We start from the raw sequence: 26,283 nt of genomic DNA, 5'->3' as shown, positions 1-26,283 counted from the left end.
GTCTGTTCCAGTGGACAGGCAATTGGACTCATCTTGGTGGGAATATTTAGTCTGGAAAGCCTTTTACAACTGAAAACCTGCACAGCAATATTTAATAATTTTAAAGTATTGATTGCATGCCCTTTCCCCATTTTAAGCAAATGTTGCTCCCAGAGGGAGTGATCTCTTGTGGGCACTCCTGCTTTGACCAGAGCAGCCAAGGTCTTGCAAAGTGTATTATGCTTACCACATTTCTCATTGTTTGGAAAGTTTCAGGGAAGAAGTGTTACAACTTCTGACAAAAGCAAATTACAGGGCAGTGTCGTAAAACCCAAATATAATCCCACTGTGTCTGTCTTTCACAGCTAAGTAGGGTTATCATGAAAACAGGCTGATGGCCACTAACACAATTCTGATGTTGTTGCACACAGAAATTTCTGCTTCATCGGCTGTTCTTCGTTGCGATGCTGCCAGAAAACACAGATAGTGGAGAAGTCACAGGTAGGGCTGGCCGCCTCGCCCTCAGGGATGCAGAGACATTTCCAGTCTCTATCACAATAACCTGCTTTTTGGTGCTCTGGAGAGTCAGAATAAAGATGATTTCAAAGCTTTCAGAGCAGGTCCAATCCCTCAAAGCAGGTCATGTTTTCTCTGCAGGAACGAAAGGTTGGTAGACCTGACAGTATTGACTTTATTCGTAGTCCTATGATAGCCATATGCAAAGTCAGACACAAGCTCTAACATGGGCACGTACGCACATGGAGAATGATGCACTTTCAATCCACTTTCAATGCACTTTACAGCTGGATTTTATTGTGCGGAATAGCAAAATCCACTAGTAAACAATTGTGAAAGTGGATTGAAAGTGCATTATTTTGCACGTGCGGAAGTGCCCCATCATGTCTCCTAGTTTCCGTAAATCCCCAAATATGTATTGCTAATCTGTTTTCCTCTCCTTATAAGCCTTCCATGAACACCTTTTTCAAAAGATTTCGAAGTTCCACCTGGGGGAACCAGTCTCCGGTGTTCTTCTCATCTATCCCTGCTGTATTATTCATGTTCTTGAGGTAAGTTGGGGGAATCACTGACTCAAACCCCGCTTTTCTTGCAACCGACTTATGGTGTTCCCAACACAGTGTTCCCAAGGCAAGAAAGAGGTTAACAAAGTGGATTTGCCTGCCTTTTTTCAACCAGTCTCCATAACGCACAGTGTGGAGCTGAGGATTTGACTTGAACCTGTAGGTTTGTTTTTTTAAAAAAGAGGGAACTTCAAAACCAGATTTTAAAAGCAGCATCCAAACATTTTCCTAAAAATTGATGTTCTGGTCTTAACCTTCCTCCAATATCAAAAGACTTCAGGCTCCCCTGTAATGTATACATTTCTTACCTTCTTAACAGTCATCCAGTGGCACGCTGTACCACATCCTGAAAGAGCTGGCAGCTATAGAAAACCAAGGGCCAGAGTAAGTGATCCAAAGCCTGCAGCTTCCCCAGTGGGCATGTATGTCTCTGGGGAAGGGGCGTTCACTACATGGACAGCTCCTCTGAAAGGTAGCTGTGCTAGTAAACTGCAACCAACCCAACAGAATTTCATGGTCAGACTAAAAAAAATATTGTGGCACATGTATTTGTGAGTAGGATGCCAGTTTGCCAAGTGCTACCAATTAGAATTGCGGGCAGGTTCGGGAGACAAACATAATATGGTCGCATCTGCTGGGTGTGTCTGTTTTAAGGAGAGCACTGTTGGTGGGTAGCCCATTTAGTCCAGAAAGCCTTTGGGTTCATTCCAATGGCAAAGAAGCCAAGGGGGGGAAATCTTATCTGCCTACAAGTGATGTTATTCAGGAGGATGTATGTGAAGATTGGCAGCCTGCCTCCTCCCAGGGGTGCTGAATGGCTCACAAGGCACTATTTATTCTGCTCTGTCCCTGGCCATCAAATCCCACTGTCCAGTAGAAACCTGCTTACCTCCTTCTGGGGCACACACAGTCTCAGACTGTAGCAGCGCTCCAAGGGGAAGAGGATGCCAGTGCTCGGGCTGGTCGCCAGCTCCTCTGAGCCCTTGGTCCTGACATGGCACACAGCTGCTGCACTTGGAAGAACCCTTCCCAGATGAATACGAGTGGGGAGAGCATCTTGGATCGGCACACAATAGGGTCCCTTCTTGTGACAGTTTGAGACTCTCCTCCGCTTCAGGCCTTTCCTGCGTGACGTCAAGATCCTGGTGATGTCTCACAACATCCCGACCAAGCTCTTCACACAGTGGTATTCCACAACCATAGAGGTGCCAGAAATTCTTGGAGACGTCTCACAGAGCCAGACGACAGAGGAAGTGATTACAGAGTGTCTGACGCTCATCCTCAAACTGGGAGTTTACCTCGCCACCCTCAAGGTGAGAAAGTTGCAAGCAGCAGACCCAACTGTGAAACTCCTATTTCCCCAAAACAATTGCAGTCTGTCCACCATGCATGCACCTCGGGGAAATAAAAGCTCAGTTCTAAAACTGACACCCCCAGGTTTTGGGCACTCTACGAGGAGCTCCTGGCATGAACGTCCTAGCGGCAGGAGCTCTAGACTGGCCCCTTAATCTTTTAAACAATTAACTGTCACTGACAAACTAAGGAGTAGTTCTTTGTACCTCTACAATTGGTTTCTGTTGGGACCACTGCAAAATTGCCTCAAAAAGCATGTCAGCCAGGTAATCTTGACTGCTGCTGTTAATGGACTGGTTTTTGCTCAGCAGAGAAAAATCAGATGCATGGATTGGATGGACGTTTGTAAGAATTAATACACTGAGTCGTGTGTGAGTTCTATTATAAAAATGCTAAGTTCTAATATCCGGGGATATCCCAAGAAACAGTACTTTCAGCACCAAGAGCACTTTGGAGAATTTGGACACAATGATAAAGGGTTAGATGGGGCTATGCTAGCTGCCTGGAAATCCCTGCCTGCAGCAAGGTCGCTCTTGATGGCTCTTAGGTTGCACAGAGGACACCCCATTCAGATGTGCACTGAGTCACACCACTGACCTGGGTCATCTGAGACGCTCCGTCCTATTCCCTTTTCTTGTGCGAATGTCAAGGTGGGCAACAAGGGCTTGCGAGACAGCCTCCACTCTGCTGTGCCAGAACTCCTGATTCCAAGAGAAACCATCAAGTACCTCTGCAAGGCTAAGGACTGTCTGAGTCCCCAGGAATTCCTGGACATGTACAACACTCCTCTGCAACCTGTCATGGATTCAGGTAATGTGTTCCTCCTGCATGCCCTGAATAAAAGTTTTGCAGAGAAGCAGAAAGAGTAGGTTCATTACTCCTGTTTTCCAGGCTTTTCCAAGTTCACAAAACAGGGACCTAAAAGTGAAACATTTTAGGACAGCACCTAACTTTGTTTTCAGACGCGTGAGAGGATTAAATTTTGTGGGGGGGGGGGGGAGAAATCTGCCCACAGCACAACCCTGTCAAAAGGAAGAAGTGGGAGGGGCTTGAGGGGCCACGCCTCCCCTTCCCAGCCCGAGGTGACAGCCACATCCTCAAATATACACTGCAGTTCCCAGCTTGTGGCTGGTTCTTTGTAACTCAAGTGCAGGAGTCATAGAAATATTTCTGCTTCTTCAGAACAGCAACATGTTGGAGTCTCTGCTCCAGAAGAGTGGGTATTTCACCTGGCCACACAAACAGGAGCTGAGGGACTCTGCAGCTCTGCATGGCACACAAGGAAGGAAGTTTAGCCATGTGACAAACACCATAAATGTCAACCATAAAGTTTTCCCAACAGGATAGAAATTCCCCATGTTGAGGCTCCTGCATGGTGGATCTTAACAGTAACCAGACACAATCAATCCACAGCTTAAGCCGGTCTGTTTTTACACTGACAAAGCAGAGAAACTTGGGGAGAGGGGTGGGGGTGAAATGGCCCCATTTTTGCCAGGAGGAAAGCTATTTTACTTGCACACAAAACCCACAGCATGGAGATGAGGCTGTTTCATTTATTTTTTTGCAGAGTCAGTGTGGCCCACTCCCACTCATCTGTTTGCATGAAACTCTCGCTGGATCCCTGCACCCCCCCCCCCCCAACTGTGCTGACAAGACCGCCAGGGAGTCAAGAGGGGACCAGCGTTGTCCAAGCGGGCCTGGAGCTCTGCACTCCCTTCATGCCCTCTTTTGGCCACACCGAGGGAAGGCCTGATTGGCAAATAAAGGTGCTCTCAATGTTCAGTGCTGGCTTTTGGGGTGTGTGGCTAGTGCATAAAAACAAAGGCCCTCTGGATCTGGCCTTTTGGAGGGCATTGCCCCACAACATGATCTCTATTGGCAAATGCACCCACCCAAGAGGCTGGGCTCCCAACCTCTCTTGCCTTTCTCAAAACCAAAACCACTCAAGCGCATGAAGAGTTTTGTGTGAATATGCTTTAAGAGAAAATTTAACATAAATTCTGAATGAGCCCGATCTATGGAACACAGACTCACACGATCAGCAGTTCCGGTCCTGGCCGAGCCTGTAGCCAGAAGGCAGCCATTTGCTCACACCCTTAATTCTCTTTATAATTTTGATGGGACCGCAACACAGGCAGCTTGTTCGGTTTGGAAAGCCTGCAGCGTTTGCCTTTCAGCAACAAAGTGGTTTTTAAATCAGGGTGGTTTTTTTTAAAAAAGTTCAAAATCACTTTCAAAGTTCAACTCATTTATAACAACTTGAAAGCAAAAAATGTATTTTTCCCAAAAGGTTTCAGCTTGACAGCAGCTGCCGAAGGACATTACAGAAACCGAAGCAGGGATGGTTAATACAAATAACTGAAAAACAAAGAGTAAATAAACAATCAACACTTAAAAGGGTAGCAATGAAATGGTTAGAGAAAAGACGGTACATTTCCTCCGGACAGTCCGTCGAGGCACGAGGATACATCCACAGGCTGGAGTGGTGACCGAGATCCAGCGGCCACCCCCGGCCCATCTGGTGGGGGGGTTTTTTGGTTCATACTTTTAAAACAAAAATTCTGCAGCATGTCAGAGAGACGGTCTCTTGCGAGCCATCCCCTTGGGAAGAGCAAAGAGTTAGGAAGAGTCCAACAGAGGCCTTGAAGGAGGTTATTTCCACTCCACATGCATTGTTTTGGATTCTCATTTGGAATTGTTCGGCAGGATAGCCTCTTGGTTAACAGCAGCAATTAAGCTTTGGAAACAGACAGATCGTTCCATCCACAGTTTGACACCTTTTGTCAAGACACAGGTCACTGAAATTCTCCCAATCTTCACTGGAGGCGCAGGCGGGGCAGCCCCGGCCCCTTTGCTCTCTCTTCTTAAAGGGAAGCTTCTCACCGTCTTAAGTCTCAACAGGGTTTGGTTCCCACTGGGATAGGAAGGACTGGGTGCTGGAGTGGTTTGCTTAGTTTACAGAGCAGTGCTTTCGGTATCATGATCGATGTCAAGCACAAGGTGGTTGTGAGAACTCTGGCTTGGTAGAACCACGGACTCTGCCGAGGACAGCTCTGTGGCTCCCGGGAGGTTCTGTGATGGCGGCTCTTGAACACTGGAAGCGGGGTCTGTGCCGAGGAGACGTTAGTTAGCATTTCCTGACCAAACACACTGAGTAGACGGCCCTCCCTGCTACCCCACTTCTGGGCAACGAAAAACATTTGAGTCCAGAGACCTCAAACACTCACTGCGAATCAAAACACTTTTAAAAATTAGAAGGGATGTGAAGTCAGGGTATCGAAGCCCCCTGAGAAGTTGTCCTCCTTCCCCCCAGAACCGTAAGCCCAGTTTCAAGCCAGTGGGGCTAGACACGGGTTCTTTGTGCAACACACTTGAAATCAGATTGATCTGTTTTTGCCCTGATTCTATGTTTGGAACTTGGGAAAATGTAAGCCCTGGTCCCTGGGGAAGAGGAGAGACCCCAGCGTGGAAAAGGAAAAATCAAACAAAGAAAAACTGGGATACAATTACACGGATATTTGGGGGAAAAGTGGAAATTTGGGGGTGGGGGAAATTGAAACCCCCCCCACTTAATATATGTTCTTTCTCAAATGCTTTTCAGTGTTTTAAAATACTGTTTCAGTTGACCATGGTGATGGCAAAGTTCTATCCACAGAAGCTGAACAAAATTCTGTGACAATTCCTGTTCAACACAGATTATGCACAACTCCCAGGTTCTCTCTCCTACTTCAGATTCCTCCGTCATGTAAAAGAAGTAGGTTTGTGTTTAATAACGCACACACACCAAATCGAGAAACGGGGATATGTCTGAAAATGCCTTAAAACTATGAAAAGCATCCAGATCTCTGAACATCTTGGAGATCATGATAAAACTATTGGGCTTTCACAAACTAATTCTGCTTAAAAATTTGAGATAGGATGTATTTATTGTTTAGAGGGCTTAACATGGAAAACTGTGACCACAATTACTATGGTATTCACAGTGTGATGGTACTCATGCTATTCTGAGGTTTAGCTGAATATCTCGAACCCCTCAGCAGTGTGGGTACAGTCCGGAGATGGCTTCTTGTTCGGGGTGCCTGCAGCCACTGACAAAACGGGCTTGGTGTTGTTCCTAGACAGATGCTGGCTGCGCAGAGAAGTTATGTTTTAACAAGTCCTGATAAAATGTTCTGCTTTCACAACAATGTTGATGGTTTTTATTGTTATCCTCCTGACTAGAACAACTAATTAAGACACTCCACGGATGCAGACGGCTGCTATGTCTCCAACACGAGATATAAATATTTGCAACTGTTTGAGCAAAACCAAATTTCACAACTATGCCAGAAGTTACAGATAATGCATTTTATGTTCTTGCAGTAGTAACTTTAGATGGGATGCCAGGAGAGGGGGGTGTTGCTTCATTAATCCCCCCCTTATTTTTTTTTTTTGCAAAAACAGACCTCCGATCCAGCAAACTGTTTCTTGGGCCTCAGAAATTGTATGTCTCTGACTTTTAGGCCAGCTACAGAACGGCAGTTTCTCCACATCAGCTGGAGAAATCACAGCGCTGTCAGCTCTCAGGCCCCATGAAGGACAGTTCAGGGCGCTTCCCTTTAGAAGAGCTACCCTCGAGCTTTGGAGCAGTCTTGGATTCTTTCTGCTGTGTTGTATGTGCTGGCAAGGACCTGCGCGAGCCTCGTTCACAAAGCAGGCTGCTCGCTCCTCCGCAACTGGTGGGGACTGATGCAGAGACTCCCCCGAAACCTGACAGGTCTTTGCCTACATGGATGTGCCTGGAGTGGGAGCTGCCATGGTGTCCCCGGGCAGTGAAGGACTATTTCTTAGGAGTGGGCTACTGGGTGCATTAAAAGAAACCAGAACCAACCTTCTAACCCTATTTGGCACAGAAGAGAAAAGTTTAAAACCCCTCTTGGCCACAGTGAAAAAGCTGGAAGGTTCTTGACCTGCCTCCCAGGTGAGCATGGGGAGGGGCATTCCTTGTTCCCCCCATCCCACTGCTCCAAGAAAAACCAGTTGCGAAGCCTCGCTCCCCTTCCCCCCTCCCCCAAGTGAAGGAAAAAAGGGGCGGTGACAGAGGATGAAATTCATTCCATAGGCCAGAGTGGGTGGAGCAAACCCCAAAGGCCATCACAGCAGAGGGTGAAAAGGGATGGGGCAGGATCCTGGAATACATATCCACAGTGAGTGTGTTAAATGGGAGAGATGCTCACACGACACACACACCCCGGAAGCAGCAGCAGCAGCAGCAGCAGCAGCAGCAGCCCTCCTCTGGCATGCCGGGTTAGTCCAAGTGCAAGCAAGGTGGGTTACGGTGACCGAGTTAGTAAAGGGCAAAGCCGCATCCATGATTATGCATTTGCAACATTTTTGGCCGATCGAGAGGCCTCGTTTCTCCTTACCCATATTCCACTCTCAGTTCCTACTGAACAAGGCAGGTCAAATATCTAGATTGTTTAATAAAATTTTCAATTAGAATATTCTCTGCGATTGGCACTGCCACCTAGAGGGGATTCAAAGGGTTATTTGTGTCGCCCGAGAACGCCACCTCCTTCTTCCAGAGCCCCGGAGTCAAATTTAGGAAGGAGCTGCAGCCAACGGGGTTAGCGGTTCTGCTGCCAAATTGAAAGGAGGGGCGCATGCGCTCCTTCGGCTGAAGGCAAGGCCAGGCTTCTCCCCAGGGGAGGATTTACGACTGAAGCATAATTAAGAAGCACCCACTCCAGATTAAAAATTAGCAGAGGAGTTAGCAAGTGGAAACATATTCAACTGGTATCCAAACTTTTAAGAAGTGATTGTGTCAAGGGGGCAAGCCACCAAGGAAGGGGGCACAGGGTTTGGCCCAAAGGGGAACAGGCGCCTCTTTCTACGTCATTGCAGGGGACCCGCAGCCCCAGCCCAGAGAAGCCACAAGGGACAGCCTCTTCTACAGAGTTCCCAACTCCTGCAGAATCGCTCTGAAGGTTTTCCATCGACCACTTTTGGTTCAAGGCCAAAACTGCTTGCTGGAAGCTTTCCATGTCTGTCACAGGGCACCAAGTGACTTGCAGGTAGTTAGAAAGAAAAAAAACCCCATGGATTTTCTGCCCGCTTGTGAGCCCTGCCCTGATGGAGCTGTTACGTGGCTACAGAATATTCACCAACATTCTAATGCTGGGAGACAAGAGTCAAGTCACTGGATGCGGATCACCCACGTATGTGATGTAATGGAAACAGTTTGGATGGCGGATAAATCCCAGCACTGTGCGCGAGAACAGGCACTGGTGTGGTACTGGTGGGAGGGGTGGAGAGAAGCGAAGAATATTGTGAATGAACACACAGGCAAAACCCAAGAGCCACACACACAACTTTTGGCCCCAGCAACTAAAATATTTCCCCATGTGTAAGTTGTGGAAGCAGGACTAGCCCAACTTGGAAAGCTGAGGCCAATTCTTGAAGCGGATCTAAGCTGAAACTGAGATGGGGATGATAATTAAAGGCACAAGGAATTCCAGGTCTTCGTTTGTCCTATATATCAAGCCCTTTCAGCATTTTGGCCACCACATTTCAAAGGTCTCTCTCATTGAGAACCCAAGTCTCCAAGCAGCCTTGGCCAGAGGCACAAAAGCTCCTGAGTCCAGAGGAGGTTTTAGGATTAAGTTTGCATGAACGTACTGTGCTTATCTGTAACCCTGGTGGACTGTCAAGAATGGGCACCAAAGTCTCCCCTAGCACAGCTAGAGTTTGCCCCCAAGCCTGGCTCAGAGATCCCAATGGGAGTTCTGGGGATGGAACCCCCCCCACCCTGCCCCCTCCAGCCCCTCCAGCCAAACCAAATCCCCTCCACACACTGCTAGGAAAGAAGGCCACACTTACCAGTGACTAAGCGGGAGGCAGTTGGGGGCGCTCCTAGAAGGGAACCATCTCCGGAGGTTGGGTGAGGAGCAGGAGGGTGAGGCGGAGGGGGGACGGTGGGGCGGTTCCTCGGCTTGGGCACAGGCCTCGGCCTCGGCAGCGTGCCGGTCTGAGGGGGTGACGCAGCCTGCGGAACCTCCTGGGTGAGGGAGGCAGCGCTGTGCTTCTCCAGGGGTGGGGTGTCAGGGGGGGTTGGTGTGCGGGGAGGGGTGGGCGAGGGCTGCTTGGGGGTGGGCTCGGAGCCGGGGGCTGCTGCGGGAGAGGAGCCCGGGCTGCCGCCCTTGGGCTGCGGAGGAGGGGTGGCGGCTTGCACGGGGGGCTGGGGCGGGGGGTGGCTGGGGGCCTGGATGGGGGGGAAGCTGCTGGAGTATCTCCGAGGGGCAGAGGCCTGGGAGGCCGCGACGGCAGCAGGGGCCGGCTGCGTGGCTCCTGGGGGAGACGGGCTTCTGGCGACGGGCGGCTTCGGAGACACGGAGGGCAGTGGAGGGGCTGGGCTCAAGCTCTGGCTTCCGGGCTGCCCAGGAGGCGGGTTGGCAGGTTTGGGAGGGGCGGGGGCAGGCTTCTTGACAGCTGCAAGAGAGGCCAGCAAGAGCATCGATTATTACTACGGGGCAGGGCAGAAGCAGATCTCCCGCGCAGCCTCTTCCCTGGAGCCTAAAGCCCTCCTATCCTCCTTGCCTGGCAGGCTACCCAATAATAACAGAGCCTCACAACTCGGAGGCCTCAACAAAGACGGCCCAATGATGGATCCTCCCCCTCTTCCTAGAAATGGAAGCTTCCAGAGCAGGGAAGGGGGGAGGAGGGTGTGATTAATATAGAAGCTACCGGGAAGGGGGGGGCAGGGGACAGGAGGTGCAAATCGCTGCTAGGGGCTTCTTGGCAGTTCTGCTAGACCTCCCACCCTCCTATGGCTGTGCTCACGGCAGCCCCTTCACCCCCTCCTCCCCACCCCTCTCTGCCCCTCTGGCGCTACCCAGTTCTTCACTCAGAAACACTTGGCTGACATTCGGAAGGACCCACCTCGCCGGAGTGTGTGTGGACTGGGCCCAGCGTTGACCTGTGGCTGTGGCCCGAGAGAGGCCTGGCTGGAGCCGCTGGCCAGCTGGGGAGGGGGCTGAGGGGCGCTTCCGTGCCGGCCGTTCCTGGTGGGCGGAGGGGTGGTGGAGGGCGTGCTGGAGTCTTTGGATTTTGAAATGCTGAAAAGAGAGAGAGGCCGAGATGATTTTGGGAGAGACATATATGCTGGTTTTCTCTGAAGCTCTCCAAGAGCAGCATCTCTCTGAAGGACACTCCTAAGCATCACACACCGAGGCCACGCCTGAATAAGATCACTGTGCAGACAGGAGGGAGAACAGGGTTTCTGCGGAACAGAACAAGGTCTTAGGAACCTGGAGAACTCCTATTTCTGGAAGTCCCTCCTGAAGTCCTACCAGCATGGGCGGGGTCTCCGCCAGAGGCCCACCTGGCCAGGGATTGCCAATCCCCAAGCTGGGTAAGCCAAGCGATGAGTTCACCTGCTTGGCCCAAGCAAACAATGGCGGCAGAAGCCCTTTCGCCAGGCAAAGCGAGGGCCCCGAAGCAACCCTTGCTCCCTTACGGCCTCAGAGTGTCGGGAGGGGCACCTGCAGTAGCGTTCCAGAGAGCGCGCGGTGCTCAAGAGGCTCGGGGGCCATCAGTGAATTTCTGAGTTGTGGCTTCACCCTCCTCCATTTCACGCTTCCTCATCAAACACGTGCAACCAGGGTACAGAAAGTGATCATGGAAAGGGCCATGGGGGGGTGGGGGACAGAACTCACTCCAGGGCCGTGGACACACACAGAGAAGCACACAGATGGAAACAGACAAGGCAGAGTAGCACAAGCTCCTCGTGGGAGAGGGGAGCGTGTGCTTCCCATGACTTCCTACATTTCTGCATCAAAGGAAGGACAGGGGAGGGGAGGGAGAGAACTCCACCTCTCTAATTTACAGACAGACAAGACAAGACCTGCGGGGGCCGGAAGGAAAAGCCTATTTCACCTCCCAGAGCTTGGGGCAGGGGGGAGATCATGGACATCCCCCCACCCACGCCTCACTCAGCTAGTACTATTTGCCTTGCGGATCCACTCCTGGGCTGCAGAAACTCTGCTTGCACCATGGACCAGTGGGGACTGATCTTCTGGCAGTGGGGACACAATTGTCTGCCTTTGGTCCCCACCCCATGCAGTGCTAAAAAACCCCTTGAAGGACATGCTTTAAACCTGGGGCTCAGACAAGCCCCCTCTGCCAGACCCTTGTGACTTCAATGCCACTGGCGCCTCCCCAGCGCACAGAGCCGCTCGCGACCACAGCTTTTCCACGAAGGCCTGGCGGGCTAAGCTCAGTCCGTCTTACCTGCTGTCCTCAGCGCCTTGGCCTTGGGAGGGCTCTGCTGGGCCAGGGAGAGGGGCACAGGAAGCCCCCCAGAGGCCAGGCTCAGACCCGGCACCCTGAGGGGGCTGGTCTGCAGCCGCCTGAGCCAGCGGGCCGGCCTCCGTGGGCGGAAGCGGCGGCTGGAAAGCTGGGGCCGTGTGCTTTCTATTTATGGTGCCGCCTCGCCGGGTGGTCGCCGGGAAGTCCAAAACCTTGACACCAAAGCTACAGAGGAGAGAGAGAGTAAACACACCATGCGGGCTGGCGACTACACAGGGACACCGGACAAGAGCAGCACGACCCGGCATGCGAGGGAGCGGTTAAGCAAAACGGACGGCAGGACACTGTTAGGGCGACAGGCACTCTCTGCAGCCCCCTTGGCTCAGCTGTGCGGGCAAGGCAAGGGCAGCATGTGGCAGGCCACGCTGGGGCAGGTTTCATGGCTTAGGCACTCCGATGCAGGAGCAGCAGCCAGGCCAGAAAAAGGGGCACCATCTCCAGCCCCCACCCAGCAGCGGATGCCGCTCCCAACGCCTGCTGCACTGCGACCGCCCAACTGGAACCAGCCAGGGGGGTGCATTTGTGCCTCTACTCAGGAGCGACAGGGCTGTGTGGATTCTGCAGTCCCATCGGAGCACGGACCAGGCACACGCTGCGAGGTCGGGCACAAAATCTCGCTACCTGAGAAGGACACACCCCAACCCCACCAAGCTGGGAACACAGGTGAGCAAATGCCACTCAAGGCGAAAGGTGTCCGGGGCAAAGGGGGGTGGGCTTCAGGGCCATGCCGAGCCGTCTCCCCTGCCTCCCACCTGGTCATGGGTGCTGGGAGCAGAAGGATGCCAAACAAGCAGAATTTTGCAAAGGTACTTCGTTTCCATAAAATGTACATGGCAGGCAGGCTCTTGGCTTTTCTTGGGCCAAAATGTTGGTTCTGTTTTTAAAAGGGTGCAGAACACACCAGACCTGCCCATTCCTTTATCGGCACTATGGACAGCTATAAAGCCCGGCCCCCCCTCCCCCCAGCCCCCCTCCCCCCCCCACACACACACAAAGAACACAGCTGCACTTAAAACACTTGTCTGGCTACATTGGAGCAAGACAAGGCAGAACTCAAGGAAAAGTCTGTGCCCTGGATTGTAAGAATCCTGGCACTCACTCTTTCCCTCTCTCTGCTAGGAGGAGGAGGAGGAGGAGGAAGAGGAGGAAGAAAGGGCCTGCAAGCCTGAAGCAGTGCTGGGATTAATTCAAAAGGCACCCAAGATGGCTGCACCCGTCTAGCCACAGTTAACACCGAAGATGACAAAGTGTCGTTTTGGAACTACACGTGGGTTGGGGACACTGGGGGAAGGCGACTGTCAGGACACAACAAGTTACAAGCCACAGGAGGGTCTTGCCTGGGGAGGACCGGAGCACAGGAGGGAGTTCTGAGGGTTCTCACCACGGCCGGCAGACGCCCCCCCCCCCCCCCCCAAACAGAGGTCTTTTTAAGGAAAGGAACGATGAAGGGCTGACGACTCCTAACCATCCTGATGTACTGTCAGAGATTCCAGGAACACTCAGAGGAAAGACCCCCCGCCCACTCCACCCTGGGGGGCACTGTTGCTTCTATGAACGCCCAGGAACAAGGCCCAGGAGCAGCCGTCCGCTGTCCAACCAGCCTCTCTCATGCTCAGAATGCCAGAAGAAAATGCCGGTACATTACCTTTGGATCTTTCTCAGGCTGCAGTTAATGGAGGGAAAGGAACCACTATAATACAGTGCATGCCCCGTGCCCATCCTTTGCTACAGAAATCCTGAAGGCCCGGCTGAGAGCCGCCAGGTCCACTGACTATGGCTACAGAGCATGTCCAACATGGACACTCCACAGATTGGACAATTCCAGACCCACACAAGCACCCATATACACAGTCAACACTGAGCATTGTCTAAAGGGCTGCCATCTGCAAAGTTTGTTTGAGGTTAACAACAGCCACGAGGGAGTGTCAATACCCCGAGGATGTCAGATGTGTTCACAGATACATTGGTGACCATTCAAGCGGATGTAGAAGTCAGAAGTGGAAGCGAGTGGAAAGCCAAGGTCCAGGACTTCAGGACTTCCCCTCTTTCCTACAGAGATGCAAAGTGCCCCCCCACCCCCACCCCAGGCGGTAGAAGCAGATGTGATCAAAACCTCTCTGCCACTTCTCATCTGCGTGGGAAGGAGCGGCCAACCCAGGATAAAGAGCCAATGAAGCTGTCTCAGACAGACTGAAATGTGGAAGAGGTGGGCGGGGCTGGGAGACAGATTCGCTGCCCTACCTGTCCTTCACCAAGTCAGCATCCATCACGGCCATGCTGACGGGCCTCTTCCGCTCGGCCGTCCCCGAGTCGTAGTCATTCCCCGTGTGCAGGTGATTTGAATTCGTGGCTGGCTGTGCCACAAACGCTCCCGACACATTGAAATCCACCTCTGTGGTTGAGAAACAGGATTACTTCTCTCGCACCCAACGCTTCCTTCCCAAGGAGTTCAAAACTGAATCAGCCTCACGAGTTGGTAAGGTGGATGTAGAATGGCTCAAGGGGGCCGGAGGGTTGCAGGCGGTTTCCAGGCCCAGTGCTCTGTGCCTGTTCTACCACATGGTCTCTTTTCAGAAGGATGATGAATGCAAGAGTGAGGTCACCCCCAGAGTTTGGGCTTGGGTTGGGAGAGGCAAGAAAAGGACGCCATCTGTTCCAGATCTATTGAAATTTGCTTGCTTTGATCATCCTGGTTCAGATCTGCACTGGAGGGAAGGGGCAGAAACTCCCCTGTTGCTCTCTCCCCTTCCTTGGTGATGTACCACCCTAGGACCCTCCCCCCGTCCCCCTGCCGCCATTCCACCAAAACATAAATGATGTCCATCACCTTCAGGGAAGAACCAGTTGGCGTGCTGGATGATGGGTTCCACCACGGCCACCACGTGCACTGAAGTTGCGGCCGCCATTTCTGCAAGAGAACTGGGGGGGGGGGGGGGGGAGGAGACACAGAAGGGAGCAGAGTTGGGGCCCACATTTTCACTACTAATAATACACTTCTGTTGTCAGGCACCCATAAAGCCTAAACTTCATGCTCCCCTCAAAATGAACAATAAAAAATGTATTCTGCGTGGCTGCCCCTTGATTATGAGATTTCCCCCTGGGAGGTACGTCAGCTCCCCACCCTCCCTTTCGGACTCCAGGGGGCAGCTGCAGCTCACTTTGTTTAAGACTGCACTTTTGACTGACTGAGATCTCAGTTATCGGCAGTCCTAATCGGGGGTTTCAAATTGTGGTTTCTGGGACCCTCCTGCTTAAGGTAATATGAACAGCAGCTGCGTACTGGAAAACACACACACACACACACACACACACACACCAAGGATCCCCCTTCCAAGCTCTCACCCTTCGTTCTTGGACCACAGCAAGTTGGGGCCGAGCACAATCGCGATGTTGCTGGGGGTCATCTTGTTCACGTCACTGTGCTGGGCGAGCCTGGCCAGAAATTTGATCAAATACCTGCAAGGAACGAATGTAGCCCCATGAGAAGTCCTAAAGGCCTTGCCTGGCTGCAGGAGGGGCTGCACCCTCAGGACTGTCCTGCCTGCTCCAAGAACAAGGAGGGCAGAGACAGAAGCCCCCGCACAATCTCAGCCCCTAGATCTCACGGAGGCTGGAAAGACAGCACTGGAAAGGCAGGCAAAAGGAACTCCCTCCCCGCTCTTAGCGTATGACACAATCCACCTGGCAACGGAAGGGTGTTCTCGTGGCCCTCCTTATCAGCGGGGCCAGGGCAGGAACATTTCAGCTGACCATGCGCCAACGAGCACAGCGGCCCTCTAAGCCGACCAAGACCTGCACTGCCTCTGTTTCTAATGCTCCTGTGACTGTTTTCTCTTGCAACATGGAATACATAAAGAGCTCGAAGCAAATCAGCTCAGAATATGAAAGGGATTCTCCATAGGTCCAAAGCTGGTCCCTGACTCTTCTCATCAGAGAGTCCTTCAGTGACCCTGTCTGAACACTGCGGCCCGAAAACTCTCTGCCCACCCAGTTACCTGAAGTTTGCCAGGTTCTGCTTTGGCAACTGCTGACAAATTCTCCACAGGTCCTGCAGCTTCTTGTCCTGGTCTTGAACGCTGGAGAGAAAAAAGATCTCTTCAGGCCCAAGATGCCGTTCAGCACCCCCTTCTGCGGGCAGGAGGTGGACAAGGTGCCTTTACATTCACTGCTGTGCTCAGCTGTCTCCTGACAGTTCTACGGGGTCCGGTAAGCAGTTGCCGGGGGAGCTGAATTGGAACCTCTGGGAGGTTTTAAAAATTTGCTAAGCCCCAGGCAGATAATAACACGCCAGCCGAGGAGCTACGGGAGGTGAACCAAATGGAAATGGGCACTACAGCAAAGGGAGAGGCAATTCAATTCAGCAAGGGAGGGGGAAGGTAGCTCTTAAAGACAATTATCAAAAGCAGCAAGAAAAGCACAAAGCACATCTCAAGGGGGTGGGGGCTGGATCTCTCCACAACACACTGCACATGCCAAACAAGCAAAGCTCTCCTCCTTCGCTGGCCACCTCCCCCCGCCCCCCCTTCTTGGAAAAGCTTCTTCCGCAGCTCTCCCTACTTGGCAACTTGCGTCCACTCCTCGTAGAGGGCGTAGGTCATCAGAGGCTCCGGCAGCTCTCGGAGGTAAGATTTCAGGGCACCTGGAGGAGACAGAGAGGCCACACGACTCAGCGGGAAATGGACCCCCTGGACCAGCTGCTCCCGACAGAACTCCGAAGCAAGGCCCCGCCCCCCACAGCGCCAGGGAGAATCTGGACCTGGCTGGCTCCTGTTCCGTATGACAGGAAGAAGGAAGCAGTTCTGAAACAGCCGCAGCCGTCCAAAGGATTCAGAACTGGCTTTTCAGAAAGGCATCCTCCAGCCCCTCTCACCCGCTGCTTTCAGGCACAACAATCCAGGCGACACAAACACTAACATCTTTGCAGCAAAATGAAACAGATTTGGTGGGCAGGTGTGTGGAAAACTCTGAGGAGCTTTGGAGGAACCCTACAGGTCTGGCAGCAACGACCCCCCACCCTTTCCCATTTTTATCCGGGACAGATCAGCTCCCTGCTTGCTGAATGGAACTTGCAGGAGAACAAAGCAAGCTGCCCTTTGCAGGTGTTAAGGAACTGTGGCAGCCACTGGCCCTGCTGTTGCGCACGGAGCACTCTCAGAGGGAGAGACAGCTGCCCCTGCTCATCGGGCAGGCGCTTTTGTGGGCATGAGAACAAGTCACCTGCAACTCGATAAGTGTGCCAGTGCTGATGAGAAAGCCCGCAAAACGTCTGCTTCTCACTGGCGCGGCAGCAACAGCTGCAAGGAAGGGATCTCCTGGAACTAATTAATATCCCATCTTCACCAAGCTGCAGAGACAGACTGGCGCAAAACAGCTGGCCCAAGAACCAGCAGGCTGGCAGCGGGCTGGCTCCAGGGGGCTCTCCGCACCGCTGCCCCTTGGCCACGTCAATCAGCATCAGCATTTGGAAGGCCCCAGACAAAGAAAACACTGTTCAGAAGTGCGAGGTCACACTGAAAGGAGTCACTCGCTGCTGGGGGGTTTCAAGCGATTCCTTCCCTTTTAAGCCTGTGAGAGCAGCACCCAGCGGGGGCACAAAGGCAGGGGGCGGGGGGGGGGGGGGTTCCCTGAAAGCATGGATGAGTTAGGAGGAGTCCACAGCACAGGTGTGAGCACAGGCCCCCTGCATGGCCACACACCCCACAGTCTGGCGTTTGGCTCCCCGGCCCCTCCGTTCCCCCCCCCCCCACGCATGGAGGCGGCCGCCCCTTGGAGAGCCCCAGTGCTACAGAGCACCCCCGGCCCCCCCTCACCACATACCTGCCACGGCGTGTGGGTCAGAGTAAAACTCATCCAGCTGTGAGGTGGAGCAGTCCAGCGCCGCTTTGAGCTTCTTCAGCTTGGAGGCCCCGGGAGCGATGCGGAACAAACCCTGCAGTGGGGGCAACCAACACCCCCAGCTGGCCAACGGCCTTTTCTGTAGGCTGAACCCCCTCCCCACACGGGGGGGGGGGGGGGGCTTGCTTTGGATCTCTGCCGACAGCTGAGGCTTGGGGCAACCCTCTGAAGAGCAGCCCAGAGTCGGAGGGGCAGATCTTCCTGTTGTCTGAGTGCCACTTGAGCAGGGGGCCACCAGGGAAGGCCCAGAAAGCCACGCTCACAACGGCTTGTGCAAGTGAGCCAAGTTGCAAACCGCAGGGAAAGACAAAACTGCCCAGCCAGGGTGTCTGAGAGGAAGGCAGACCAGTTGGGCCTCAGGTGTGGACAAAACCACGGCCTCCAAGAGGGATTTTTTAAATTAGAAGACGAACTCCGTGGCCCCTCCATTTGCCAGGGGGACTCCTGAGGCCAGGACAGAATGAGAGAAAGCAACCCCTGCACCGGCAGGCAGGCTGCTTTCGATACATCCAGTTGGGCAATCCGATCAGGTATAAGAGGGGGCGTCAGAGCCTCTGCCACCTGTTGATAGTACAGGTGCGCTACAAGGGCTGCCCGGCTGCCTGCCAGAATCTCTGGGGAGCTTCCAGGGAAGGATCCAGTGATGTATGGCATCATGTCTGCCCAAAATGCCAGGTGTGAAGTCAGCACGCTGGGTGGCATCATGGGACGCCGTGCATCATCACCTGACATCATTTCCACCCTTGGGTCTCTCTCCTGCTGTTCTGAGGAACAAGGGTAGGCAGGGAGGAGCTCCCCACCGCCAGAGGCCCACTACTATCCCTGGGGCCCCCCACCCAGCCCCCTTTCACGAAGGGAACAAGTTTCATCCCCCCTCATTCCCCCAAGCAAGCAGACAGATGGTCCCGGCAGGCCACAAGGAAGGCACCTGGACTTGGTCATGTCCAGGCAGCTCCCATCCCTACGCCCCGTGGCCCAGCTCAGCACCTCCCCCTGCTGCCCCCAGAAGAGCCACTGCAGCGAGGGGGGTGTCGTACCTCCTCCTTCATGCCTGTTTCCAAGAGCATCATCACACACGCCTCGATGGGGAGGGCGATCTCTCGGCCGCTGCGCTTGAGGTGCTCCTCCAAGGGGGTCCCGAAGGCCGGCTTCTCTGTCCATTTGTCTAGTCAGAGAGGCAGCAGGAGGGTAAGCCTGGAGAAGCAGGGGCTCCAGCATGGCGGTCGTGGCTCAGAGGAGCCAACTGGCTCAGGGGGAAGATGGAGCGCCAAGCTGGGAGGACTGAGCCCATCAGCCAGAGGGCAGCTCCTGCCAGTCGTCAGCGGGTGCACTTCTACTCGCCACGGCAACCGTTGGCTAAAGAACTCCCTCTGGATGACGGGGTGCACGCTGGGTGACCATCCATCAGCCTACAGCTGCCTGCAGGACCCCGTCGCCCACCTAGGCAGCCCCCGGCTCGGTGTGTGTGCGAGCTCCCTGTCGCAACCCGCCTCCCTCACTGCTCGGGGGGGGACCTGAGAGGCAAGCTCAGAAAGAGACCGGAACAGGTGTGCCAATCAGATGCCACCCAACAAGGCCCCCCCCCCAAAACCCCCCCCCCCCACAACATTTCACTCTTATGCTTCACTCCAGTGTGGACTGAAGGTGCAGAGAGTGCGATGGTGGCTATTTGGTGTCAAAATTCTTGATGTTTTCCCAGAGGCGGGAATTAATAGAGGTCAATCTGGCGTAGGCGGCAAAAGCAGGTTGTTCTGCACCTGCAAGTGTTTGACCCGCTTGGGGTTCCAAAATCTACAGGAAGTGACTGATGAGATCCAGGTATTCAGGCGGCCTGCAGTGGCACGTGGGGAGCGGACGGCTGCACAGCCAAGGGGGCGTGCAAATGGGCAGCAAGGAGGAAGCGCGGGGTGCCTCTGCTTGGTTTTCAGTTGGGGTCAGGGGATGACTTTGCCATTCGGGGAAACACAAAAGGGTCTCGTTAGCCAGAGAAGGCCATGCAGCCACCTCTCCAGGGAACTGGTGCATTGGGGCGGGGGGGAGGGGGGGGCAAGAAATCCTGATTTCTGGGAAGGGTGAAAGAACAGTCCTTGCAAACAGTCTTCCAAAAGCAAGCTCATCTCATGCCCAGTCTGTCCCACAGGTTATTTCAACTCTTATTTGCCAGACTAGCTTTAAAAAAAAGACACCCGGTAAGAGTACAGCAGATGGTTAGTGATGATGGAAGCACCAGGAAAGAGAAGCCCACAAGCACCCTCAGAGGGGAACTCTGTGTCCCGGCCACTCCGCTTGGCCTGCCACTCTGCACACGTAACACTTGCTGCCGATGGGCACGGCGGGGCAGGCTAGGCCCCAAAACACCAACCAGGAGTGAGAGCAGACCCCCCCACCCCTGGGAACTTCTCCAGCCTCACTCTGCAAGGTGAACAGCCGGAGGAAGGGGTGGAAGGTGCAGGGATCCAGCAAGGGAGTACAAAACCTTTCTCTTCTAGGTTGTCCCCTGACTTTGCTACGGGAGGGGCTGCGCAGAGTTTGCAGGAGCAACCCCAGGGCTGAGGAAATCCCACCTCTGCCTGGAACCCTGAACAGCTCCACCCGAGCAGACCGCCTGGCGCCAATTAAGGCAACTTCCCACCTTCATGCGCATGGCAGCCAAGGGAGCAGCGAGGCGCACCAGGAAAAGGACGCCTCCTTGCGGCAGGTCCAGCGGTGGAGCTCACCTATCTCGCAGCCTGGCAGCGCCCTGCTGGGTTCCAGACAAACCCTCCAGTGGTGTGTTAGTGTTTTAGCAGAAGTTGGGGAGGGCGCAGCTGCCGAGGAGACGGGCCCCTTGGGGAGGGGCCCCCCATGTGCTTGAGGGAGGGGGCATGCCGAAGAGAAGGCGGGGAGTCAAGTCAGAAGAGAGGAGAGGGCAGAAGTGGCAGCACAGGCAGAGCAAGAGGCACAGAGCGCGGGTTACTTTACCTTGATGGGCCTGGATTTCAGGGAGCACCTTTTCTAAGACTGCTAATGCTTTCCTATGGTAATCTGCTTGGGCTTCTAACAACTGAGAACAGAACTCACATTGTAAAAACAAACGTTAGCATCGGATGGACAAAACACAACAACGGGGCAGAAGGCTTAAGCACGTGAAATGTATGGCTGGGCCAGAGAGCATGGAGGGCGGGGGGGCCCAGGGAGCTTACCAAGACAAAATAGCGGGCGTAGTCCCCTTCTTTGGAAATGAAGCTGTACATGTCTGCGGCCAGCTGATCCTTCAAGTTGGGGGGAGAGAAGCAACGAATGCGTGAGGCAGAACTGCGCTTCCCAGCAGGACCCTAGAGAGGGGCTTTGCTCCCCACTCCCGATTCCTTGGCCTTGCCTGGCGGCTCACGAACGAAGGGGACGTGAAGGCCGGCCACGGAAAGGGGCACCAGAGCACGAGTCCCTCACACTGCACCCAGTCTACAGCCCCAGCGTTCACACCAGCAACTGTGTCTCTCTTGTCTTGCAGAAGCTGCAGATTCCAGCCTTGGGCTGCCCAGAGGAGAGATGATGCGCCCAGGGACCAGAGAGCGTGCGCTCACCCCCTGAGAATGGAGGGTGGGGCTCGATCTTTGCCCAAGCGAGACTGTGTCAGCAGGAGCTCCGTCCTGGTAACTGACAACATTTCAAAAACAGCCCCCGGACAATTGCTAGACCAGTCGCCCTGGTGAGTCATGGATATTTTGCAGGATGGATTCTGTGGCGTTACATCCTGATTTCCCCCCTCCCCAAATCCCCCCTTCCCCAGGCAGCCACCCCACACCCCCCTGCAATCTTCAGGTATTTCCCCGCCCAGAGGTGGCAATCCTAACCACACACCTTGCACTGCTCCACTTTATTCCCGGCTTCATCCATTTCTTCCTTGAGGGAGTCAATTTTAGACGGGAGCCCTTGGAAGTTCACAGCCGAAGTCTTGTGGGCCTGGTTCCACCTGCACAAGACAGACGGACGGTGAGAACTCGGCGGGAAAGCCCTGCGTGCGCCACGGTCTCTCCACAGCACCACATGTGGTCAAGAAACGTGGCAAAGAGTGGTCTCGATTCCGCTGTCTGAGAAAGAGACCCCGCTTCCTCTTGACTACCGGTGGCCGCAACTGGGCTACCAAAGAAAGAACGCAGCCAAAGCTGGATGGGGAAGTGAGCCAATTGGCCAGTTGGAAAAGTGCTGTGGTCCCCCTGAGAAGGATCCAATGCTTCTCTTTGGAAAGGAGCGACAGGGGGACACTCTTGGGTGACGGCTTTCCCCCGCGGGAGCCAGCCCCTCCGAGCGCTGGGGCGCACCTGGCCCTCGCAGAGTCCCAGTCCAGGACGAGCTTGGCCAGCTGCTTCCTCTGCTTCTGAATGTTGGGGATTTCCATCTGAAAGAACAGGCAACAGGGAGCTGAGAGTTTAGAAAAGAAGCTGGTGGAGTGGAGAGCTCTCCTGAACTGGAAACGCCCAGCCCTCTTTCTCTGCTATCTGCTGCTTTATCTCGTGAGGCACAAGGGGCAGCTGGGGTGTGATGAGCCACTTACCTCCGTCAGCTGGTTGACGGGCTCTAAGATCTCTTTTTCAACCTGTACTTCGTGGTGAGAGAGCTCCATGGCCAGCTTGCTCTCCGCCTCACCACACGTCTCCAGCATTTTCCTTAAAACAAAGGCAAAGTCACCACCTTTTCCAGGCATTTCAAGCAGCCCCGAGTGCAACCGCTGCCTAATGGTCCACCATTTTGGCCTAAGTTGGGGGGGGGGGGGAGGTCAGAGGTGGGCTCTGAGGACCCCACTGGCTTCTGCTGAGAAAACAGAGATCCCAAATCTACTTTGAGCATGAGCAACCCCCCCATTCCCACCAGCCAGATGCCCATATTGTACACAATTCAGAAAAGGGGGTTGTGCAGCCAAAGTGTCACCAATACACAATGTGCACCAAAAAATGGCTTGCAGTCCGAAGACTAAGTAATCTAACAGTTTACTAGTTAGCCATGTGAACCAGGTCTACCAAGGGGCTGTGGTACAACTCCTACCCACTGCACCGCATATGTGAACAGATACATCATACAGCATCAACAAGCATCCATAGAGTTCAAATTTGGGCCGTGTTTATCTCTGGCTCTGAAAAGTCAGTAGCCAGATGCGGCATTCAGAAAGAGAGGCCGTCCACTCAAAAGAGGAGGGGTCCCTCCGGAACCTCCACCACCCTCAGGAAGCCGAAAGGGAGGGGCGGCACTCACCCCAGCAAGGTCTCGTCGCTCAGCTGGAAAGCCCCGTCTAGCATGTTCTGAGCAAACCCTGTAAGCGGGAGCTTCTTCTGCACGGGAGGAAACAAATACGCTGCTTGAGATCATCTAACACGGGTGACCTCTGCCTTCAGCAGCTCACCAGAATCACAGCACCTGAGCCTGGGAGGGAGGACTGGTGGGGAGGTACAGGGGACACCTCCACCCCGACCATAAAGGTCAGTGGTTCTCAACCTTCCCAATGCCGTGACCCTTCAATACAGTTCCTCATGTTGTGGTGACCCCCCACCCTAACATGTATCCATTTTACAGATGGAGAACACTGATGCAGAGAGTCTTAGGCGACCCCTGTTCCGACCCCCAGGTTGAGGGGGTCCTAGCACCCTCCATCCCAGGAGAGACCATGGAGCTCCCTCTGTGCCCTGGCAGCTGCTCTTGAAAGAGGTGTGCTCCAAGAAGAACTGCCCAAGGGTACCACACAAACACAAGGCCAGAGGGAGCAAGCATGAAATGCAGGCCTCTTCCCGACACCCAGAGCCTTGAATGATAATACACACAAAAATGAGCAACAGATTCTTCCAGGAGGCAGTGCCAACGGCAGGCACCGGCCTGTGACAAAAGACGCAAGTCAAGACGCCTTGGCCATTCTGGCAGGTGCCGAAGTGGCTTGCTGGCACGCTGAGTGGGCGCTGGCTGGCTGGTGCTCAGTACAGGAACACAAAGGTCGGCCAGAGGCCTGGGAACGTTGATGCGCAAGAAGGGGTGAAGGTCCGAGGAAGGGCCTGTACTTACATGCCTCTTGTCGGCGTCTGTTCCATACTGACCATGCAAACAGGCCATCAGGCGCTTGTAGGAGTTATGGTAGACGGACCGCACGTTGTCAAGGCGTCGCTCGATCTAGCCAGAGAAGAGACCATGCACGCTCAGCACCTGGGCCTGGGATACAAACCTCCTTCTGCATGGAGCTCAGGTTACCCACGCCCGCCCCCCCCCCCAGACTGTAGTGAACAGATGAGGAGCTGCAACACAGATTTCACCCACTCTGACACCCCCCCCCCCCCGCCCCGAGATTCTTTCCTGGGGAAACTGCAGTTTGAGCAGGCCCAACACAGGCTCAGTTCTGGCTTTGTGGCATGAACAAAAAAGGAATCGTTGCAAGAGGGCAGAAAAGCAGTCCCTGCATTTCATAAGCAAGGGGGCCGTGTGAGCTGTGGGTTGCCTCACTCAAAGCAAGCAGACACCGGCAGCTCCAGAATGAAGCCACAGAAGAAAGAGAGCTCACACGCAAGACATCTTGAGCAAGCAGCTGAGATTCTTCCTGTGGAAGGAATCTTCCCTCAGATGTCTGAGGGGCCTGCCAAGATCTCGGCTGGGAACCTCCACCAACGGCAACAAAAGAATGTGGTTTTATCTGTGTTTTGATGAGTCACAAAGGTTAGAAAGAGGCCTTCTGGAATGGTTTCTGTTTGGACAAAGCCAGCCAAAAATGCCTAACGAGTTTTCACTGTAAGAAGGCACAAAAATAGAGACGAATCCTCTTGGGCTGCAAAGCCCAGTAGTCCTTGATGCTTGCATGAATTGAAGCAAACCTTGCTCGAGCCACTACACTAACGTCCAGTGCGAACTACCATGCACTTACCACTGAACAATTCATTCCCCCCCCAAGACTTCTCCACTGACGGTGAATGCTTTTATTACCTGCATTTAAACACTTCTGAATTACTGATTCAATGGTATTATGTATTGCTTCGCACATTCACTGACATACGAAAGGGCAGTCCCGTAGAAGATAAACCAACAACTCAGCAAGCACACCGTAGCGCTGGCTCTCCCGCAGGCGGTTTTAAGCGTTCCTCTCAAGGCTTCTGCTTAACAGCTTGTGTCTGTTTTGAATTGAGTCTAGTACAACATATAGAATGCATCCCCTTCTGGCAGAAGGGCCCTTCTCCGTTTCTTAAAAGGAACGTTCTTAAGGGAGCGCATTCCAGAAAAAACAACAACGCCTGCCATCTGGCGAAGCAGAAGGAAGGCACTCCGAAGATGCTCACGAGAGGTTTCAGGGGATTCTGCTCCGCAACAGAGCAAAGCTGGCAAATTAGTGAATGATTCCGTTTGGGTGCAGCGGGTCAGGCGTTGCGGCTGGCAAACGGTTGACTACGATCATTCCAGGCCTCCTCATTGCCACAACAAGCAGGTCAACGGATCATCAAGGCAACAGACTCACCTTTTTGCTTCTTGTTTCAAACGTTTGCTGCAGATATTTGCACAGGACAGCTGCCAAGTGTGTGTCTCTCCCCTGCCCCCTCCTGAACTGAAAAGACCATCACTCTGCTTAATCGCAGGGAATGGTCAGAATGGGAAAACAACGCTGGGGAAATGGATTTTCGCTTCACGCACACAAAGCCACCAGTCAGGGGAGAGCTGGAGGAGCCTTCGACACGGCCACGCGAGGAGGCATCTCGGGGGACCTCCCAGCCTGAGCTTCCTTGGCTGTGCTCCTCTTAAACAAAAACCAGCTCTCCTGACGGTTTGAGTAAAAAGCCATAAATGTGCAACTCTGAGTATTCTCGCCAGCAACATAAAAGCAATAAAGAACTTTAACCCGTCTTCCGATCTGCTACTACCTTTTATTCTGGGGGCAAGGCCTGCCGGTAGATGTTGCAGCTGAAGTGCAAGGATAGAATTTTTTCCCCCCGTTTTTGCCTTATGTTGGGAATCTAAATCTCTTATATGCCAAGAGTCTGGAAGCCTCTCAACCCCACTCCCCTTGCCAGGAAACCTGTTCACTGAGAGGCGACTACTGAGTTCCTTTCCTACCTGGCACTGCCAGAGACAAAGAGTCCCCTTCTTTGGAGGTTTTTAAAGAGAGGCTGGATGGCCACCTGTCAGGAGTGCTTTGACTGTGTATTCCTGCATGGCAGGGGGTTGGACTTGACGGCCCTTCTTGGGGTCTCTATTGGCTCATTCCGCACATGCAGAATAATGCACTTTCAAACTGCTTTCAGTGCTCTTTGAAACTGTGTGGAATAGCAAAATCCACTTTCAAACAGTTGTGAAAGTGGTTTGAAAATGCATTATTTTGTGTGTGCGGAAGGGGCCTATGATTCTATGAATCCAGAAGCATTTCCTAAGATAGGCCTTTTATTCTGCCTCACTTCCACACCTCTGAGAAGTATGAACTGGCACTCACCTGTTTCTATGACAGGCATGGACCAGAGGTTCACAGGTATTTGGAACTAGCCCCTCCCCAGCATTGTTTTGTCCAGTGACTGGATACTTTAACTCCTTCTCCCATTTGCTCTGAAAAACTATGCTTATTTGCTGACCCAGAATGCAAGATTTCAGCAGGGCCTAGATTAAGCCACGCCTCCTTCTCTCAGCTGCAAGGCAACCTGCC

General features: G+C 53.5%; 2 protein-coding genes across 4 annotated transcripts in view; one reads left to right on the top strand and one right to left on the bottom strand.

Annotated features, from left to right (window-relative positions):
* Positions 1-443: 443 nt before the first annotated feature.
* LOC125431398 (testis-expressed protein 47-like) lies at positions 444-4,048 on the top strand. The gene is made up of 6 exons (XM_048494160.1): positions 444-480; positions 943-1,046; positions 1,378-1,442; positions 2,176-2,371; positions 3,062-3,221; positions 3,979-4,048. Exons 1-6 carry the CDS (start codon positions 444-446, stop codon positions 4,014-4,016), a joined length of 600 nt encoding a protein of 199 aa, XP_048350117.1. The 3' UTR covers positions 4,017-4,048.
* A 594-nt stretch (positions 4,049-4,642) lies between these two features.
* The window catches only part of ARHGAP17 (Rho GTPase activating protein 17), a 41,588-nt gene continuing 19,947 nt past the window's right edge, over positions 4,643-26,283 (bottom strand). The window contains exons 3-21 of one of the 3 annotated variants that reach the window (XM_048495581.1): positions 23,679-23,783; positions 22,881-22,957; positions 22,186-22,297; positions 21,953-22,029; positions 21,492-21,603; positions 20,834-20,902; positions 20,613-20,694; positions 18,689-18,816; positions 17,574-17,685; positions 16,314-16,395; positions 15,752-15,832; positions 15,099-15,212; positions 14,584-14,675; positions 13,998-14,148; positions 11,679-11,921; positions 10,329-10,504; positions 9,270-9,878; positions 7,817-7,861; positions 5,382-5,518 (exon numbers count right to left, since the gene is read on the bottom strand). In XM_048495581.1, the coding sequence (XP_048351538.1) occupies positions 7,854-7,861; positions 9,270-9,878; positions 10,329-10,504; positions 11,679-11,921; positions 13,998-14,148; positions 14,584-14,675; positions 15,099-15,212; positions 15,752-15,832; positions 16,314-16,395; positions 17,574-17,685; positions 18,689-18,816; positions 20,613-20,694; positions 20,834-20,902; positions 21,492-21,603; positions 21,953-22,029; positions 22,186-22,297; positions 22,881-22,957; positions 23,679-23,783 (2,430 nt within the window). In that variant the 3' untranslated portion in view covers positions 5,382-5,518; positions 7,817-7,853. Of the gene's footprint in view, positions 5,519-7,816; positions 7,862-9,269; positions 9,879-10,328; positions 10,505-11,678; positions 11,922-13,997; positions 14,149-14,583; positions 14,676-15,098; positions 15,213-15,751; positions 15,833-16,313; positions 16,396-17,573; positions 17,686-18,688; positions 18,817-20,612; positions 20,695-20,833; positions 20,903-21,491; positions 21,604-21,952; positions 22,030-22,185; positions 22,298-22,880; positions 22,958-23,678; positions 23,784-26,283 lie in introns of all 3 variants that reach the window. The other 2 variants (XM_048495580.1, XM_048495582.1) reach the window with 2 other exon arrangements.

This window comes from Sphaerodactylus townsendi, linkage group LG04, assembly GCF_021028975.2.
Source record: "Sphaerodactylus townsendi isolate TG3544 linkage group LG04, MPM_Stown_v2.3, whole genome shotgun sequence".
NCBI lineage: Eukaryota > Metazoa > Chordata > Lepidosauria > Squamata > Sphaerodactylidae > Sphaerodactylus > Sphaerodactylus townsendi.
The sequence above is the reverse complement of the archived record's forward strand: the minus strand, read 5'-3'. Positions and strand labels throughout refer to the sequence as shown.

Coding starts and splice junctions, on each gene's coding strand:
- LOC125431398 (XM_048494160.1), top strand. CDS start 444: ATGCTGCCAGAAAACACAGATAGTGGAGAAGTCACAG. Junction 481..942: donor AGATAGTGGAGAAGTCACAG/GTAGGGCTGGCC, acceptor TCTCCTTATAAG/CCTTCCATGAACACCTTTTT. Junction 1,443..2,175: donor ATAGAAAACCAAGGGCCAGA/GTAAGTGATCCA, acceptor CCTCCGCTTCAG/GCCTTTCCTGCGTGACGTCA.